Genomic DNA, 20,314 nt, shown 5'->3' on the forward strand with positions numbered 1-20,314 from the left:
TTTTGAGGGACGTCCAGTTCTAAGCAATGACACTGTTGTTCCAAATATAAGCCACTTCTTCATGAAGTCTTCACATTCTTCCATGGTAGATCAAATGCTTTGGAATTTCTTTTTGTACATTTCTCCTGACTGGTGATCATTTTGCTGTGTTGTCAGCTGTTTATGGACCATGGCAACTATGAAAATCACAGAAATCCTCCTAGAGCAGCGAAACTTTCTATGGGGTTAATCGGAATCCCAGTAATTGACGGCGGCCGAGCACCGACTAATATGTGACATGAGGGTTAATGTGAATGGCTAATTCTGAACACAACCACATCCCAAATTATAACAGGGTATTTATACTTATGCAACCATATTATATTAGTTTTGTTATTTTTTATTTCCCCCCCTCAAAACAATTTCAATTATTGTCTCACTGGATATGTACAACTCATGGGTGACATTAAAGGGGGAAAAAGTTATGAATTGATTCTTCTTGGTAGGATATTTTTTTACATTAAAAAAACAAAAAAATGCCAAGTTTCCATTTAAACACTATGCAATCTGCATGCAGTAATGGCCTAATACAAATGCGTGTTTGGTCAACACATAAAAGAAAAAAAAATCCAAAAAAAATAACAAAACATTTTACTTACACACAGATGTTTCCAGTGAAGTTAATGTGAGGACATCGGTGAGGTTTACACATGACAGCAACCACAGCAATCTGCGAACACAAAGAATACTTGTACATAGGGGCGGTATTATAGTAGTTATATTCTTGTACATAGGGGCAGTATTATAGTAGTTATATTCTTGTACATAGGGGCAGTATTATAGTAGTTATATTCTTGTACATAGGGGCAGTATTATAGTAGTTATATTCTTGTACATAGGAGGCAGTATTATAGTAGTTATATTCTTGTACATAGAAGCAGTATTGTAGTAGTTATATTCTTGTACACAGCAGTATTATAGTAGTTATATTCTTGTACATAGGAGCAGTATTATAGTAGTTATATTCTTGTATTTAGGAGGCAGTATTATAGTAGTTATATTCTTGTACATAGGGGGCAGTATTATAGTAGTTATATTCTTGTACATAGGGGGCAGTATTATAGTAGTTATATTCTTGTACATAGGGGGCAGTATTATAGTATTTATATTTTTGTACATAGGAGCAGTATTATAGTAGTTATATTCTTGTACATAGGAGCAGTATTATAGTAGCTATATTCTTGTATATAGGAGGCAGTATTATAGTAGTTATATTCTTGTACATAGGGGCAGTATTATAGTAGTTATATTCTTGTACATAGGAGCAGTATTATAGTAATTATATTCTTGTATATAGGAGCAGTATTATAGTAGTTATATTCTTGTACATAGGAGTAGTATTATAGTAGTTATATTCTTGTATATAGGAGCAGTATTATAGTAGTTATATTCTTGTACATAGGAGTAGTATTATAGTAGTTATATTCTTGTATATAGGAGCAGTATTATAGTAATTATATTCTTGTATATAGGAGCAGTATTATAGTAATTATATTCTTGTATATAGGAGCAGTATTATAGTAGTTATATTCTTGTACATAGGAGCAGTATTATAGTAGTTATATTCTTGTATATAGGAGGCAGTATTATAGTAGTTATATTCTTGTACATAGGAGCAGTATTATAGTAGTTATATTCTTGTACATAGGAGCAGTATTATAGTAGTTATATTCTAGTACATAGGGTGAAGTATTATAGTAGTTATATTCTTGTACATAGGGGCAGTATTATAGTAGTTATATTCTTGTACATAGGAGCAGTATTATAGTAGTTATATTCTTGTACATAGGGGCAGTATTATAGTAGTTATATTCTTGTACATAGGGGGCAGTATTAGAGTAGTTATATTCTTGTACATAGGGGCAGTATTAGAGTAGTTATATTCTTGTTCATAGGAGCAGTATTATAGTAGTTATATTCGTGTATATAGGGGGCAGTATTATAGTAGTTATATTCTTGTACATAGGAGGAAGTATTATAGTAGTTATATTCTTGTACATAGGAGCAGTATTATAGTAGTTATATTCTTGTACATAGGAGCAGTATTATAGTAGTTATATTCTTGTATATAGGAGCAGTATTATAGTGGTTATATTCTTATATATAGGGGGCAGTATTATAGTAGTTATATTCTTGTACATAGGAGGAAGTATTATAGTAGTTATATTCTTGTACATAGGAGCAGTATTATAGTAGTTATATTCTTGTACATAGGAGCAGTATTATAGTAGTTATATTCTTGTATATAGAAGTATTATAGTAGTTATATTCTTATATATAGGGGGCAGTATTATAGTAGTTATAGTCTTGTACATAGGGGCAGTTTTATAGTAGTCATATTCTTGTATATAGGAGCAGTATTATAGTGGTTATATTCTTGTACATAGGAGCAGTATTATACTAGTTATATTCTTGTACATAGGAGCAGTATTATAGTAGTTATATTCTTGTACATAGGGTGCAGTATTATAGTAGTTATATTCTTGTACATAGGAGCAGTGTTATAGTAGTTATATTCTTGTACATAGGAGCAGTATTATAGTAGTTATATTCTTGTACATAGGAGCAGTATTATAGTAGTTATATTCTTGTACATAGGAGCAGTATTATAGTAATTATATTCTTGTACATAGGGGCAGTATTGTAGTAGTTATATTCTTGTACATAGGAGCAGTATTATAGTAGTTATATTCTTGTACATAGGGGCAGTATTAGAGTAGTTATATTCTTGTACATAGGGGCAGTATTATAGTAGTTATATTCTTGTTCATAGGAGCAGTATTATAGTAGTTATATTCTTGTTCATAGGAGCAGTATTATAGTAGTTATATTCGTGTATATAGGGGGCAGTATTATAGTAGTTATATTCTTGTACATAGGAGGAAGTATTACAGTAGTTATATTCTTGTACATAGGAGCAGTATTATAGTAGTTATATTCTTGTACATAGGAGCAGTATTATAGTAGTTATATTCTTGTACATAGGAGCATTATTATAGTAGTTATATTCTAGTACATAGGGGGCAGTATTATAGTAGTTATATTCTTGTACATAGGGGCAGTATTATAGTAGTTATATTCTTGTACATAGGAGCAGTATTATAGTAGTTATATTCTTGTACATAGGGGCAGTATTATAGTAGTTATATTCTTGTACATAGGGGGCAGTATTAGAGTAGTTATATTCTTGTACATAGGGGCAGTATTATAGTAGTTATATTCTTGTTCATAGGAGCAGTATTATAGTAGTTATATTCGTGTATATAGGAGGAAGTATTATAGTAGTTATATTCTTGTACATAGGGAGCAGTATTATAGTAGATATATTCCTGTAAATAGGGGGCAGTATTATTTATAGCAGTTATATTCTTGCACATAGGGGGCTGTATTATAGCAGTTATATTCTTGTACATAGGGGCAGTATTATAGTAGTTATATTCTTGTACATAGGAGCAGTATTATACTAGTTATATTCTTGTACATAGGGGGCAGTATTATAGTAGTTATATTCTTGTACATAGGAGCAGTATTATAGTAGTTATATTCTTGTACATAGGGGGCAGTATTATAGCAGTTATATTCTTGTACATAGGGGGCAGTATTATAGTAGTTATATTCTTGTACATAAGGAGCAGTATTATAGTAGTTAAATTCTTGTACATAGGAGCAGTATTAAAGTAGTTATATTCTTCTACATAGGAGGCAGTATTATAGTAGTTATATTCTTGCACATAGGGGCAGTTTTATAGTAGTCATATTCTTGTATATAGGAGCAGTATTATAGTGGTTATATTCTTGTACATAGGAGCAGTATTATAGTAGTTATATTCTTGTACATAGGAGCAGTATTATAGTAGTTATATTCTTGTACATAGGAGCAGTATTATAGTAGTTATATTCTTGTACATAGGAGCAGTATTATAGTAGTTATATTCTTGTACATAGGAGAAGTATTATAGTAGTTATAGTCTTGTACATAGGGGCAGTATTATAGTAGTTATATTCTTGCACATAGGGGCAGTATTATAGTAGTTATATTCTTGCACATAGGGGCAGTATTATAGTAGTTATATTCTTGTACATAGGAACAGTATTATAGTAGTTATATTCCTGTACATAGGGGGCAGTATTATAGTAGTTATATTCTTGTACATAGGGGGCAGTATTATAGAAGTTATATTCTTGTACATAGGAGCAGTATTATAGTAGTTATATTCTTGCACATAGGGGCAGTATTATAGTAGTTATATTCTTGTACATAGGGGCAGTATTGTAGTAGTTATATTCTTGTACATAGGAGCAGTATTGTAGTAGTTATATTCTTGTACATAGGAGCAGTATTAAAGTAGTTATATTCTTGTACATAGGAGCAGTATTATAGTAATTATATTCTTGTACATAGGGGCAGTATTGTAGTAGTTATATTCTTGTACATAGGAGCAGTATTATAGTAGTTATATTCTTGTACATAGGGGGCAGTATTAGAGTAGTTATATTCTTGTACATAGGGGCAGTATTATAGTAGTTATATTCTTGTTCATAGGAGCAGTATTATAGTAGTTATATTCGTGTATATAGGGGGCAGTATTATAGTAGTTATATTCTTGTACATAGGAGGAAGTATTATAGTAGTTATATTCTTGTACATAGGGAGCAGTATTATAGTAGATATATTCCTGTAAATAGGGGGCAGTAATATTTATAGCAGTTATATTCTTGCACATAGGGGGCTGTATTATAGTAGTTATATTCTTGTACATAGGGGCAGTATTATAGTAGTTATATTCTTGTACATAGGAGCAGTATTATACTAGTTATATTCTTGTACATAGGGGGCAGTATTATAGTAGTTATATTCTTGCACATGGGAGCTGTAGTATAGTAGTTATATTCTTGTACATAGGGGCTGTAGTATAGTAGTTATATTCTTGTACATAGGGAGCAGTATTATAGGAGTTATATTCTTCTACATAGGAGGCAGTATTATAGTAGTTATATTCTTGCACATAGGGGGCTGTAGTATAGTAGTTATATTTTACATAGAAGCAGTATTATAGTAATTATATTCTTGTACATAGGGGCAGTTTTATAGTAGTCATATTCTTGTATATAGGAGCAGTATTATAGTGGTTATATTCTTGTACATAGGAGCAGTATAATAGTAGTTATATTCTTGTACATAGGAGCAGTATTATAGTAGTTATATTCTTGTACATAGGAGCAGTATTATAGTAGTTATATTCTTGTACATAGGGGGCAGTATTATAGTAGTTATATTCTTGTACATAGGAGCAGTATTATAGTAGTTATATTTTTGTACATAGGGGCAGTATTATAGTAGCTATATTCTTGTACACAGGGGCAGTATTATAGTAGTTATATTCTTGTACATAGGGGCAGTATTATAGTAGTTATATTCTTGTACATAGGAGGCAGTATTATAGTAGTTATATTCTTGCACATAGGGGCAGTATTATAGTAGTTATATTCTTGCACATAGGGGCAGTATTATAGTAGTTATATTCTTGTACATAGGAACAGTATTATAGTAGTTATATTCCTGTACATAGGGGGCAGTATTATAGTAGTTATATTCTTGTACATAGGGGCAGTATTATAGTAGTTATATTCTTGTACATAGGGAGCAGTATTATAGTAGATATATTCCTGTAAATAGGGGGCAGTATTATTTATAGTAGTTATATTCTTGTACATAGGGGCAGTATTATAGTACTTATATTCTTGTACATAGGGGGCAGTATTATAGCAGTTATATTCTTGTACATAGGAGCAGTATTATAGCAGTTATATTCTTGTACATAGGGGGCAGTATTATAGTAGTTATATTCTTGTACATAAGGAGCAGTATTATAGTAGTTATATTCTTGTACATAGGAGCAGTATTATAGTAGTTATATTCTTGTACATAGGGGCAGTATTATAGTAGCTATATTCTTGCACATGGGGGCTGTAGTATAGTAGTTATATTCTAGTACATAGGGGCAGTATTATAGGAGTTATATTCTTGTACATAGGAGCAGTATTATAATAGTTATATTCTTGTACATAGGAGCAGTATTATAGTAGTTATATTCTTATATATAGGGGGCAGTATTATAGTAGTTATAGTCTTGTACATAGGGGCAGTTTTATAGTAGTCATATTCTTGTATATAGGAGCAGTATTATAGTGGTTATATTCTTGTACATAGGAGCAGTATTATACTAGTTATATTCTTGTACATAGGAGCAGTATTATAGTAGTTATATTCTTGTACATAGGGTGCAGTATTATAGTAGTTATATTCTTGTACATAGGAGCAGTGTTATAGTAGTTATATTCTTGTACATAGGAGCAGTATTATAGTAATTATATTCTTGTACATAGGGGCAGTATTGTAGTAGTTATATTCTTGTACATAGGAGCAGTATTATAGTAGTTATATTCTTGTACATAGGGGGCAGTATTAGAGTAGTTATATTCTTGTACATAGGGGCAGTATTATAGTAGTTATATTCTTGTTCATAGGAGCAGTATTATAGTAGTTATATTCTTGTTCATAGGAGCAGTATTATAGTAGTTATATTCGTGTACATAGGAGCAGTATTATAGTAATTATATTCTTGTACATAGGGGCAGTATTGTAGTAGTTATATTCTTGTACATAGGAGCAGTATTATATTAGTTATATTCTTGTACATAGGGGGCAGTATTAGAGTAGTTATATTCTTGTACATAGGGGCAGTATTATAGTAGTTATATTCTTGTTCATAGGAGCAGTATTATAGTAGTTATATTCTTGTTCATAGGAGCAGTATTATAGTAGTTATATTCGTGTATATAGGGGGCAGTATTATAGTAGTTATATTCGTGTATATAGGGGGCAGTATTATAGTAGTTATATTCTTGTACATAGGAGGAAGTATTACAGTAGTTATATTCTTGTACATAGGAGCAGTATTATAGTAGTTATATTCTTGTACATAGGAGCAGTATTATAGTAGTTATATTCTTGTACATAGGAGCATTATTATAGTAGTTATATTCTAGTACATAGGGGGCAGTATTATAGTAGTTATATTCTTGTACATAGGGGCAGTATTATAGTAGTTATATTCTTGTACATAGGAGCAGTATTATAGTAGTTATATTCTTGTACATAGGGGCAGTATTATAGTAGTTATATTCTTGTACATAGGGGGCAGTATTATAGTAGTTATATTCTTGTTCATAGGAGCAGTATTATAGTAGTTATATTCTTATATATAGGGGGCAGTATTATAGTAGTTATAGTCTTGTACATAGGGGCAGTTTTATAGTAGTCATATTCTTGTATATAGGAGCAGTATTATAGTGGTTATATTCTTGTACATAGGAGCAGTATTATACTAGTTATATTCTTGTACATAGGAGCAGTATTATAGTAGTTATATTCTTGTACATAGGGTGCAGTATTATAGTAGTTATATTCTTGTACATAGGAGCAGTGTTATAGTAGTTATATTCTTGTACATAGGAGCAGTACTATAGTAGTTATATTCTTGTACATAGGAGCAGTATTATAGTAGTTATATTCTTGTACATAGGAGCAGTATTATAGTAATTATATTCTTGTACATAGGGGCAGTATTGTAGTAGTTATATTCTTGTACATAGGAGCAGTATTATAGTAGTTATATTCTTGTACATAGGGGGCAGTATTAGAGTAGTTATATTCTTGTACATAGGGGCAGTATTATAGTAGTTATATTCTTGTTCATAGGAGCAGTATTATAGTAGTTATATTCTTGTTCATAGGAGCAGTATTATAGTAGTTATATTCGTGTATATAGGGGGCAGTATTATAGTAGTTATATTCTTGTACATAGGAGGAAGTATTACAGTAGTTATATTCTTGTACATAGGAGCAGTATTATAGTAGTTATATTCTTGTACATAGGAGCAGTATTATAGTAGTTATATTCTTGTACATAGGAGCATTATTATAGTAGTTATATTCTAGTACATAGGGGGCAGTATTATAGTAGTTATATTCTTGTACATAGGGGCAGTATTATAGTAGTTATATTCTTGTACATAGGGGGCAGTATTATAGTAGTTATATTCTTGTACATAGGAGCAGTATTATAGTAGTTATATTCTTGTACATAGGGGCAGTATTATAGTAGTTATATTCTTGTACATAGGGGGCAGTATTAGAGTAGTTATATTCTTGTACATAGGGGCAGTATTATAGTAGTTATATTCTTGTTCATAGGAGCAGTATTATAGTAGTTATATTCGTGTATATAGGGGGCAGTATTATAGTAGTTATATTCTTGTACATAGGAGGAAGTATTATAGTAGTTATATTCTTGTACATAGGGAGCAGTATTATAGTAGATATATTCCTGTAAATAGGGGGCAGTATTATTTATAGCAGTTATATTCTTGCACATAGGGGGCTGTATTATAGCAGTTATATTCTTGTACATAGGGGCAGTATTATAGTAGTTATATTCTTGTACATAGGAGCAGTATTATACTAGTTATATTCTTGTACATAGGGGGCAGTATTATAGTAGTTATATTCTTGTACATAGGAGCAGTATTATAGTAGTTATATTCTTGTACATAGGGGGCAGTATTATAGCAGTTATATTCTTGTACATAGGGGGCAGTATTATAGTAGTTATATTCTTGTACATAAGGAGCAGTATTATAGTAGTTAAATTCTTGTACATAGGAGCAGTATTAAAGTAGTTATATTCTTCTACATAGGAGGCAGTATTATAGTAGTTATATTCTTGCACATAGGGGGCTGTAGTATAGTAGTTATATTCTTTTACATAGGAGCAGTATTATAGTAGTTATATTCTTGTACATAGCAGCAGTATTATAGTAGTTATATTCTTATATATAGGGGGCAGTATTATAGTAGTTATAGTCTTGTACATAGGGGCAGTTTTATAGTAGTCATATTCTTGTATATAGGAGCAGTATTATAGTGGTTATATTCTTGTACATAGGAGCAGTATTATAGTAGTTATATTCTTGTACATAGGAGCAGTATTATAGTAGTTATATTCTTGTACATAGGAGAAGTATTATAGTAGTTATATTCTTGTACATAGGGGCAGTATTATAGTAGTTATATTCTTGTACATAGGGGCAGTATTATAGTAGTTATATTCTTGCACATAGGGGCAGTATTATAGTAGTTATATTCTTGCACATAGGGGCAGTATTATAGTAGTTATATTCTTGTACATAGGAACAGTATTATAGTAGTTAAATTCCTGTACATAGGGGGCAGTATTATAGTAGTTATATTCTTGTACATAGGGGGCAGTATTATAGAAGTTATATTCTTGTACATAGGAGCAGTATTATAGTAGTTATATTCTTGCACATAGGGGCAGTATTATAGTAGTTATATTCTTGTACATAGGAGCAGTATTATAGTAGTTATATTCTTGTTCATAGGAGCAGTATTATAGTAGTTATATTCGTGTATATAGGGGGCAGTATTATAGTAGTTATATTCTTGTACATAGGAGGAAGTATTATAGTAGTTATATTCTTGTACATAGGGAGCAGTATTATAGTAGATATATTCCTGTAAATAGGGGGCAGTATTATTTATAGCAGTTATATTCTTGCACATAGGGGGCTGTATTATAGTAGTTATATTCTTGTACATAGGGGCAGTATTATAGTAGTTATATTCTTGTACATAGGAGCAGTATTATACTAGTTATATTCTTGTACATAGGGGGCAGAATTATAGTAGTTATATTCTTGTACATAGGAGCAGTATTATAGCAGTTATATTCTTGTACATAGGGGGCAGCATTATAGTAGTTATATTCTTGTACATAAGGAGCAGTATTATAGTAGTTATATTCTTGTACATAGGAGCAGTATTATAGTAGTTATATTCTTGTACATAGGGAGCAGTATTATAGGAGTTATATTCTTCTACATAGGAGGCAGTATTATAGTAGTTATATTCTTGCACATAGGGGGCTGTAGTATAGTAGTTATATTCTTTTACAAAGGAGCAGTATTATAGTAATTATATTCTTGTACATAGGGGCAGTTTTATAGTAGTCATATTCTTGTATATAGGGGCAGTTTTATAGTGGTTATATTCTTGTACATAGGAGCAGTATTATAGTAGTTATATTCTTGTACATAGGAGCAGTATTATAGTAGTTATTGTAGTGCCGGCGTCCCTGCCCTCTGCTAGGCAGGGACGCTGCTCCTCTCACCGCTCTGCTCCGTGCCCGGCATCCTCCCCCCGCTCTGCTGTCAGCGCGCGCTCCGTCCCGGCGTCCTCCTCCTGCTCTGCTCTCAGCGCGCGCTCCTTCCCGGCCCCTGTGCTTAGGGCGCGCGCGCGCGCGCTCCCCTCCTCTTAAAGGGGCCGCGCGCGCCGCCCTAAAGAGTCCCCGGCCAATGGCCGGAGGACTTCATCATATATAAGGCACCTCCTCCAAAATGGAGGTGCCCGAGCAATGTTGTTTGCACCTGTGTCTCACCTGTGCTTCAGCCCTCAGGTCCCGTTGCCAGTTACCTGCCAGTTACCTGCCAGTTTCCTGCCAGTTTCCTGCTAGTTACCTGCCTGATTCCTGCCTGAATACTTGTTACCTGCCTGCCTGCCTGAGGTCCGACGGTCTGCCTTACAACTCCGGTCAGTCTGTCTAAGGACCAACTTGTCCGCTCACCTGGGAGCGCACATCAGCTACCTGCCTGCTTGCCTGAGGTCCGACGGTCTGCCTTACAACTCCGGTCAGTCTGTCTATGGACCAGCTTGCCCGCTCACCTGGGAGCGCTTCTCCGCTACCTGCCTGCTTGCCAGCCCGGAGGCTCCGTTGTCACGTGCTGTGACCACCAGCTATTTCAGAGACTCTTGCCCGCTCACCTGGGAGCGCTTCTCCGTTACCTACCTGCCTGCCAGCCCGGAGGTTCCGCCGTCACGTGCCGTGACCACCTGCTATTCCAGAGACTCTCGCTTGCTCACCTGGGAGCACACATCTACCATCTGCCTGCTAGCCTACCCGGAGGCTCTGCCATCACAGGTCGTACCTACCCCTTACCCAGAGACTGCCCTGATCACTTGCCGTAACTCCCTGTCCGTTCACCCAGAGACTGCCACCCGCTCCCTTACAAGGGCCGCCCCCTTGTATAGTAGCTCAGAGGTTCCGCCTCCTGGACCCGTTACAGTTTGCTCGGGCCATGGAACCCGGTGGCACCCAAGCTCCCTCGCTCTCGGACCTCTGTCTTGAACTGTCCCGTCAGAGGTCCCAACAGGAGGCCATCCTGGGTCACCTGCGGAATGTTAATACTCGCCTGAACACTCTGTCTGATCCACCAACAACCTCCGCCAGTGCCATATCTTGCAATCCGGCAGCTCCGCTGCCCACTAATACTATGGTATCCTACCCCGGACCCCGGCTCTCTGCACCTCCTCGCTTCGGAGGCGACCCCGTCCAGGCTCGGGGCTTCATAAATCAGTGCACCCTGCACTTTGAACTTTTGTCCCATCAGTTTAATTCCGACCGGGCCAAAATTGCCTTTATCATGTCCCATCTCACCGGGGAGGCCCTGGCCTGGCTAAATCCTCTATGGGAGAGAGGAGACCCCCTGGTGTCCAACTTGCCTGCTTTTCTCTCGGCTTTCCGGAAAGTCTTCGACGAACCCGGACGGAAGACCTCATCCGCATCCTCTCTGCTACGCCTCCGTCAGGAGGGTCTCACCGTGGGCCAATATGCCATACGGTTCCGCACCCTTGCCTCGGAGCTGGCCTGGGATAACGACGCTCTGGTATCCGTCTTCTGGGAGGGTCTGTCCGGTCGTATTAAAGATGAACTTGCTGGTCGGGACATTCCTACCTCTCTCGATGATCTAATAACCCTTGCCACCCGGATTGACCTACGGTTCCAAGAGCGTGCCAAAGAGGTCACCCGTGAGAGAAGGATTCCACGTTTAGCTCCTACTTTCCTGGTTCCCGTCCATCCCGTCCGTCCTTCTCCTACCCCAGCTAATCTACCTGGACTTCCGATTCCTTATTGGTCTTATGCAGATGTCTTTAATAAAAAGGAGGCAGAGACATTACCACCACATAGACCATACGACTGTCCCATCGATCTGCTACCCGGTACTACTCCTCCCCGTGGGCGTATCTATCCTTTATCCGCTGCTGAGACCCGGTCAATGTCCGAATATATTGAGGAGAATCTGGCCAGAGGATTCATCCGGAAATCTACCTCCCCGGCGGGAGCAGGCTTCTTTTTCGTCAAAAAGAAGGACGGCTCTCTCCGTCCCTGTATAGACTATAGAGGCCTAAACCTGATCACGGTGAAGAATAAGTACCCCCTTCCGCTCATTCCAGAATTATTTGATCGTCTGAGGGGGGCTAGGATCTTCACCAAACTGGACCTTCGTGGGGCGTACAACCTGGTTCGTATTCGTCAGGGGGATGAATGGAAGACGGCATTCAACACCCGGGACGGCCACTATGAATACCTGGTAATGCCCTTTGGTCTCTGTAACGCTCCTGCCGTCTTTCAAGAGTTGGTCAATGACATCTTCCGGGACCTTCTCTACTCCTGCGTAGTGGTGTACCTGGACGACATCTTGGTCTTCTCTCCGGATCTCCAGACTCACCGGAGGGACGTTCGTCAGGTCCTGCTCAGGCTAAGGCAGAACCATCTCTACGCTAAATTTGAGAAGTGCCTCTTTGAGCAGACCTCGCTTCCGTTTCTGGGCTACATTATCTCTCAGACCGGCCTACAAATGGATCCTGAGAAACTGTCTGCCATCGAGAAATGGCCCCGACCGGAGGGGTTGAAGGCCATTCAGCGATTCCTGGGCTTCGCCAACTACTACCGCCTCTTCATACCACACTTCTCTTCCCGGACGGCCCCAATTTCTGCGCTCACCCGTAAAGGTACTAATCCCAAAGAGTGGCCACCCGAAGCAGAGGAGGCCTTTCTTTCCCTTAAACAGGCCTTCTCTTCCGCCCCGGTGCTGCATCGCCCAGATGGCAACAAGCAGTTCTTCCTGGAAGTTGACGCCTCCTCCTCTGGAGCCGGAGCAGTACTCACTCAAAAATCATCTTCCGGGAGGATGGTAACTTGTGGCTTCGTCTCAAAACTCTTCTCCTCCTCAGAGCGCAATTATTCCATAGGAGACCGAGAGTTATTGGCCATCAAACTGGCATTGGAGGAGTGGCGTTACCTGCTCGAGGGGGCTCTTCACCCGGTAATAATTTACACTGACCACAAGAACTTGGCTTACCTCCAGCATGCCCAGAGACTTAACCCGCGCCAAGCCCGGTGGTCCTTGTTTTTTGCTCGTTTTGATTTTGTCCTTCATTTTCGCCCGGCTGACAAAAACGTCAAGGCGGACGCCTTGTCTCGATCCTTTCTGGTGTCTGATCTCGAGGAGGATCCGAAACACATCATCGATCCCGCCAGAGTAATGCAGGTGGCTCCCGTGAGTCTAAATCGTCTTCCTTCTGGTAAGACGTTCGTACCAGTACCTGATCGGGAGAAGATCCTACACTGGGGTCATTCGTCTAAACTAGCTGGCCACGCCGGTCAGAAAAAGACCCTCCAGCTTATTACCCGGCACTACTGGTGGCCTAACCTGCACAAGGATGTAATTGACTTTGTTTCTGCCTGTGTGTCCTGCGCCCGCAACAAAGTTCCGAGACACCTGCCGGCCGGCCGCCTCCTACCTCTGCCAGTACCTGCTGCCCCCTGGCAGCATATAGCGATGGACTTCATAACTGATCTGCCCGTCTCTGCCGGTTGTACGGTCATTTGGGTGGTCGCTGACCGCTTTTCCAAGATGGCTCACTTCATTCCACTGCCAGGTCTTCCGTCTGCACCCGAGCTGGCTAAAGACTTTATCCGCCACATCTTCCGTCTTTATGGCCTGCCCCGTCACATCGTGTCGGATCGAGGAGTACAGTTCACTTCCCGTTTCTGGAGAGCCACTTGTAAATTGCTGGACGTCACCCTGGACTTCTCCTCCGCTTACCACCCACAGTCTAATGGTCAAGTGGAGCGGATCAATCAGAACCTGACCAGTTACCTTCGGCACTTCGTTAATGCCCACCATTCTGACTGGGTGGATCTCCTGCCATGGGCCGAATTCTCGTACAACAATCACGAGAGCGAGTCTTCCTCCAAATCCCCGTTTTTTGTAGTCTACGGTCAGCATCCTCGGATCCCGTTTCCCGTCTCCACCTCGGTGGACAATCCGGCTGCGGAATCTCTTGTTAACAAATTTTCCTCCATATGGGAGAGTACCCGGTCCGCACTCCTTCTGTCATCCGAGCGTATGAAAAGACACGCTGACAAAAAACGTCTGGACCCTCCTCAATTCCGCCCTGGGGATAAAGTCTGGCTCTCGTCCAAATATGTCCGGCTCAAGATCCCTTCCTATAAGTTAGGGCCTCGGTTCATCGGCCCACTGGAGGTCATCAGTCAGATCAACCCGGTGGCCTATAAATTGAAACTCCCGGCCAACTTACGGATCCCTAACTCCTTCCATGTGTCTCTCCTCAAACCTGTGGTGCTTAACTCTTTTTCCAAGTCTACAGGTACGCCTCCTGCTCCGGTTTCTGCTGAGGACGAGTTTGAGGTAGAGAACATTCTTGCCACCAAAAGGGTAAGAGGAAAGACCTTTTTTCTGGTAGATTGGAAGGGGTTTGGTCCTGAGGAGAGAACGTGGGAGCCCCGGGAGAACATCCATGCCCCTCTCATCCTAGCTAAATTTCTGTCTGGCCTAAAAAAGGGGGGGCCTAAAGGGGGGGGTACTGTAGTGCCGGCGTCCCTGCCCTCTGCTAGGCAGGGACGCTGCTCCTCTCACCGCTCTGCTCCGTGCCCGGCATCCTCCCCCCGCTCTGCTGTCAGCGCGCGCTCCGTCCCGGCGTCCTCCTCCTGCTCTGCTCTCAGCGCGCGCTCCTTCCCGGCCCCTGTGCTTAGGGCGCGCGCGCGCGCGCTCCCCTCCTCTTAAAGGGGCCGCGCGCGCCGCCCTAAAGAGTCCCCGGCCAATGGCCGGAGGACTTCATCATATATAAGGCACCTCCTCCAAAATGGAGGTGCCCGAGCAATGTTGTTTGCACCTGTGTCTCACCTGTGCTTCAGCCCTCAGGTCCCGTTGCCAGTTACCTGCCAGTTACCTGCCAGTTTCCTGCCAGTTTCCTGCCAGTTTCCTGCTAGTTACCTGCCTGATTCCTGCCTGAATACTTGTTACCTGCCTGCCTGCCTGAGGTCCGACGGTCTGCCTTACAACTCCGGTCAGTCTGTCTAAGGACCAACTTGTCCGCTCACCTGGGAGCGCACATCAGCTACCTGCCTGCTTGCCTGAGGTCCGACGGTCTGCCTTACAACTCCGGTCAGTCTGTCTATGGACCAGCTTGCCCGCTCACCTGGGAGCGCTTCTCCGCTACCTGCCTGCTTGCCAGCCCGGAGGCTCCGTTGTCACGTGCTGTGACCACCAGCTATTTCAGAGACTCTTGCCCGCTCACCTGGGAGCGCTTCTCCGTTACCTACCTGCCTGCCAGCCCGGAGGTTCCGCCGTCACGTGCCGTGACCACCTGCTATTCCAGAGACTCTCGCTTGCTCACCTGGGAGCACACATCTACCATCTGCCTGCTAGCCTACCCGGAGGCTCTGCCATCACAGGTCGTACCTACCCCTTACCCAGAGACTGCCCTGATCACTTGCCGTAACTCCCTGTCCGTTCACCCAGAGACTGCCACCCGCTCCCTTACAAGGGCCGCCCCCTTGTATAGTAGCTCAGAGGTTCCGCCTCCTGGACCCGTTACAGTTATATTCTTGTACATAGGAGCAGTATTATAGTAGTTATATTCTTGCACATGGGGGCTGTAGTATAGTAGTTATATTCTTGTACATAGGGAGCAGTATTATAGGAGTTATATTCTTCTACATAGGAGGCAGTATTATAGTAGTTATATTCTTGCACATAGGGGGCTGTAGTATAGTAGTTATATTCTTTTACATAGAAGCAGTATTATAGTAATTATATTCTTGTACATAGGGGCAGTTTTATAGTAGTCATATTCTTGTATATAGGAGCAGTATTATAGTGGTTGTATTCTTGTACATAGGAGCAGTATTATAGTAGTTATATTCTTGTACATAGGAGCAGTATTATAGTAGTTATATTCTTGTACATAGGAGCAGTATTATAGTAGTTATATTCTTGTACATAGGGGGCAGTATTATAGTAGTTATATTCTTGTACATAGGAGCAGTATTATAGTAGTTATATTCTTGTACATAGGGGCAGTATTATAGTAGGTATATTCTTGTACATAGGGGCAGTATTATAGTAGTTATATTCTTGTACATAGGGAGCAGTATTATAGTAGTTATATTCTTCTACATAGGAGGCAGTATTATAGTAGTTATATTCTTGCACATAGGGGGCTGTAGTATAGTAGTTATATTCTTGTACATAGGGGCAGTATTGTAGTAGTTATATTCTTGTACATAGGAACAGTATTATAGTAGTTATATTCCTGTACATAGGGGGCAGTATTATAGTAGTTATATTCTTGTACATAGGGAGCAGTATTATAGTAGATATATTCCTGTAAATAGGGGGCAGTATTATTTATAGTGGTTATATTCTTGTACATAAGAGCAGTATTATAGTAGTTATATTCCTGTACATAGGAGCAGTATTATAGCAGTTATATTCTTGTACATAGGAGCAGTATTATAGTAATTATATTCTTGTACATAGGGGCAGTATTGTAGTAGTTATATTCTTGTACATAGGAGCAGTATTATAGTAGTTCTATTCTTGTACATAGGAGCAGTATTATAGTAGTTATATTCTTGTACATAGGAGCAGTATTATAGTAGTTATATTCTTATACATAGGGGGCAGTATTATAGTAGTTATATTCTTGTACATAGGTGGCAGTATTATAGTATTTATATTCTTATATATAGGGGCAGTATTATGGTAGTTATATTCTTGTACATAGGGACAGTATTATAGTAGTTATATTCTTGTACACAGAGATCAGTATTATAGTAGTTATATTCTTGTACATAGGAACAGTATTATAGTAGTTATATTCTTGCACATAGGAGCAGTATTATAGTAGTTATATTCTTGTATATAGGGGCAGTATTATAGTAGTTATATTCTTGTACATAGGGGCAGTATTATAGTAGTTATATTCTTGTACATAGGGGCAGTATTATAGTAGTTATATTCTTGTACATAGGGGCAGCATTATAGTAGTTATATTCTTGTACATAGGGGGCAGTATTATAGTAGTTATATTCTTGTACATAGGAACAGTGTTATAGTAGTTATATTCCTGTACATAGGAACAGTGTTATAGTAGTTATATTCCTGTACATAGGAGCAGTATTATAGTAGTTATATTCTTGTACATAGGAGCAGTATTATAGTAATTATATTCTTGTACATAGCGGCAGTATTGTAGTAGTTATATTCTTGTACATAGGAGCAGTATTATAGTAGTTATATTCTTGTACATAGGGGGTAGTATTATAGTAGCTATATTCTTGTACATAGGAGCAGTATCATAGTAGTTATATTCTTATACATAGGGGGCAGTATTATAGTAGTTATATTCTTGTACATAGGTGGCAGTATTATAGTAGTTATATTCTTATATATAGGGGCAGTATTATAGTAGCTATATTCTTGTACATAGGGACAGTATTATAGTAGTTATATTCTTGTACACAGAGAGCAGTATTATAGTAGTTATATTCTTGTACATAGGAACAGTATTATAGTAGTTATATTCTTGCACATAGGAGCAGTATTATAGTAGTTATATTCTTGTACATAGGGGCAGTATTATAGTAGTTATATTCTTGTACATAGGGGCAGTATTATAGTAGTTATATTCTTGTACATAGGGGCAGTATTATAGTAGTTATATTCTTGTACATAGGAGGCAGTATTATAGTAGTTATATTCTTGCACATAGGGGCAGTATTATAGTAGTTATATTCTTGTACATAGGGGCAGTATTGTAGTAGTTATATTCTTGTACATAGGAACAGTATTATAGTAGTTATATTCCTGTACATAGGGGGCAGTATTATAGTAGTTATATTCTTGTACATAGGGGGCAGTATTATAGAAGTTATATTCTTGTACATAGGAGCAGTATTATAGTAGTTATATTCTTGTACATAGGGTGCAGTATTATAGTGGTTATATTCTTGTACATAAGAGCAGTATTATAGTAGTTATATTCCTGTACATAGGAGCAGTGTTATAGTAGTTATATTCCTGTACATAGGAGCAGTATTATAGTAGTTATATTCTTGTACATAGGAGCAGTATTATAGTAATTATATTCTTGTACATAGGGGCAGTATTGTAGTAGTTATATTCTTATACATAGGGGGCAGTATTATAGTAGTTATATTCTTGTACATAGGGGCAGTATTATAGTAGTTATATTCTTATATATAGGGGCAGTATTATAGTAGTTATATTCTTGTACATAGGGACAGTATTATAGTAGTTATATTCTTGTACATAGGGACAGTATTATAGTAGTTATATTCTTGTACACAGAGATCAGTATTATAGTAGTTATATTCTTGTACATAGGAACAGTATTATAGTAGTTATATTCTTGCACATAGGAGCAGTATTATAGTAGTTATATTCTTGCACATAGGGGCAGTATTATAGTAGTTATATTCTTGTACATAGTGGCAGTATTATAGTAGTTATATTCTTGTACATAGGGGCAGCATTATAGTAGTTATATTCTTGTACATAGGGGGCAGTATTATAGTAGTTATATTCTTGTACATAGGAACAGTGTTATAGTAGTTATATTCCTGCACATAGGAGCAGTATTATAGTAGTTATATTCTTGTACATAGGAGCAGTATTATAGTAATTATATTCTTGTACATAGGGGCAGTATTGTAGTAGTTATATTCTTGTACATAGGAGCAGTATTATAGTAGTTATATTCTTGTACATAGGAGCAGTATTATAGTAGTTATATTCTTGTACATAGGGGGTAGTATTATAGTAGCTATATTCTTGTACATAGGAGCAGTATCATAGCAGTTATATTCTTATACATAGGGGGCAGTATTATAGTAGTTATATTCGTGTACATAGGTGGCAGTATTATAGTAGTTATATTCTTATATATAGGGGCAGTATTATAGTAGCTATATTCTTGTACATAGGGACAGTATTATAGTAGTTATATTCTTGTACACAGAGAGCAGTATTATAGTAGTTATATTCTTGTACATAGGAACAGTATTATAGTAGTTATATTCTTGCACATAGGAGCAGTATTATAGTAGTTATATTCTTGTACATAGGGGCAGTATTATAGTAATTATATTCTTGTACATAGGAGTAGTATTATAGTAGTTATATTCTTGTACATAGGGGCAGTATTATAGTAGTTGTATTCTTGTACATAGGAGCAGTATTATAGTAGTTATATTCTTGTACATAGGGGGCAGTATTATAGTAGTTATATTCTTATACATAGGGAGCAGTATTATAGTGGTTATATTCTTATACATAGGGAGCAGTATTATAGTGGTTATATTCTTGTACATAGGGGGCAGTATTATAGTAGTTATATTCTTGTACATAGGGGGCAGTATTATAGTAGTTATATTCTAGTACATAGGAGCAGTATTATAGTAGTTATATTCTTGTACATAGGGTGCAGTATTATAGTGGTTATATTCTTGTACATAAGAGCAGTATTATAGTAGTTATATTCCTGTACATAGGAACAGTGTTATAGTAGTTATATTCCTGTACATAGCAGTATTATAGTAGTTATATTCTTGTACATAAGAGCAGTATTATAGAAGTTATATTCTTGTACATAGGAGCAGTATTATAGTAATTATATTCTTGTACATAGGGGGCAGTATTATAGTAGTTATATTCTTGTACATAGGAGCAGTATTATAGTAGTTATATTCTTGTACATAGGGGGTAGTATTATAGTAGCTATATTCTTGTACATAGGAGCAGTATTATAGTAGTTATATTCTTATACATAGGGGGCAGTATTATAGTAGTTATATTCTTGTACATAGGTGGCAGTATTATAGTAGTTATATTCTTATATATAGGGGCAGTATTATAGTAGCTATATTCTTGTACATAGTGACAGTATTATAGTAGTTATATTCTTGCACATAGGAGCAGTATTATAGTAGTTATATTCTTGTACATAGGGGCAGTATTATAGTAG

At 38.1% G+C, this 20,314-nt stretch overlaps 1 protein-coding gene across 1 annotated transcript in view; it reads right to left on the reverse strand.

The window, feature by feature from the left end:
• ELP3 (elongator acetyltransferase complex subunit 3) overlaps positions 1-20,314 on the reverse strand; it is a 260,655-nt gene that overhangs the window by 193,143 nt on the left and 47,198 nt on the right. Inside the window, exon 4 of the mRNA XM_073673871.1 lies at positions 639-709. Coding sequence (XP_073529972.1) covers positions 639-709 — 71 coding nt within the window. The remainder of the gene's footprint in view (positions 1-638; positions 710-20,314) is intronic.

This window comes from Phyllobates terribilis, unplaced genomic scaffold, assembly GCF_046119375.1.
Source record: "Phyllobates terribilis strain yellow unplaced genomic scaffold, ASM4611937v1 Scaffold_3__8_contigs__length_932513732, whole genome shotgun sequence".
Taxonomy (NCBI): domain Eukaryota; kingdom Metazoa; phylum Chordata; class Amphibia; order Anura; family Dendrobatidae; genus Phyllobates; species Phyllobates terribilis.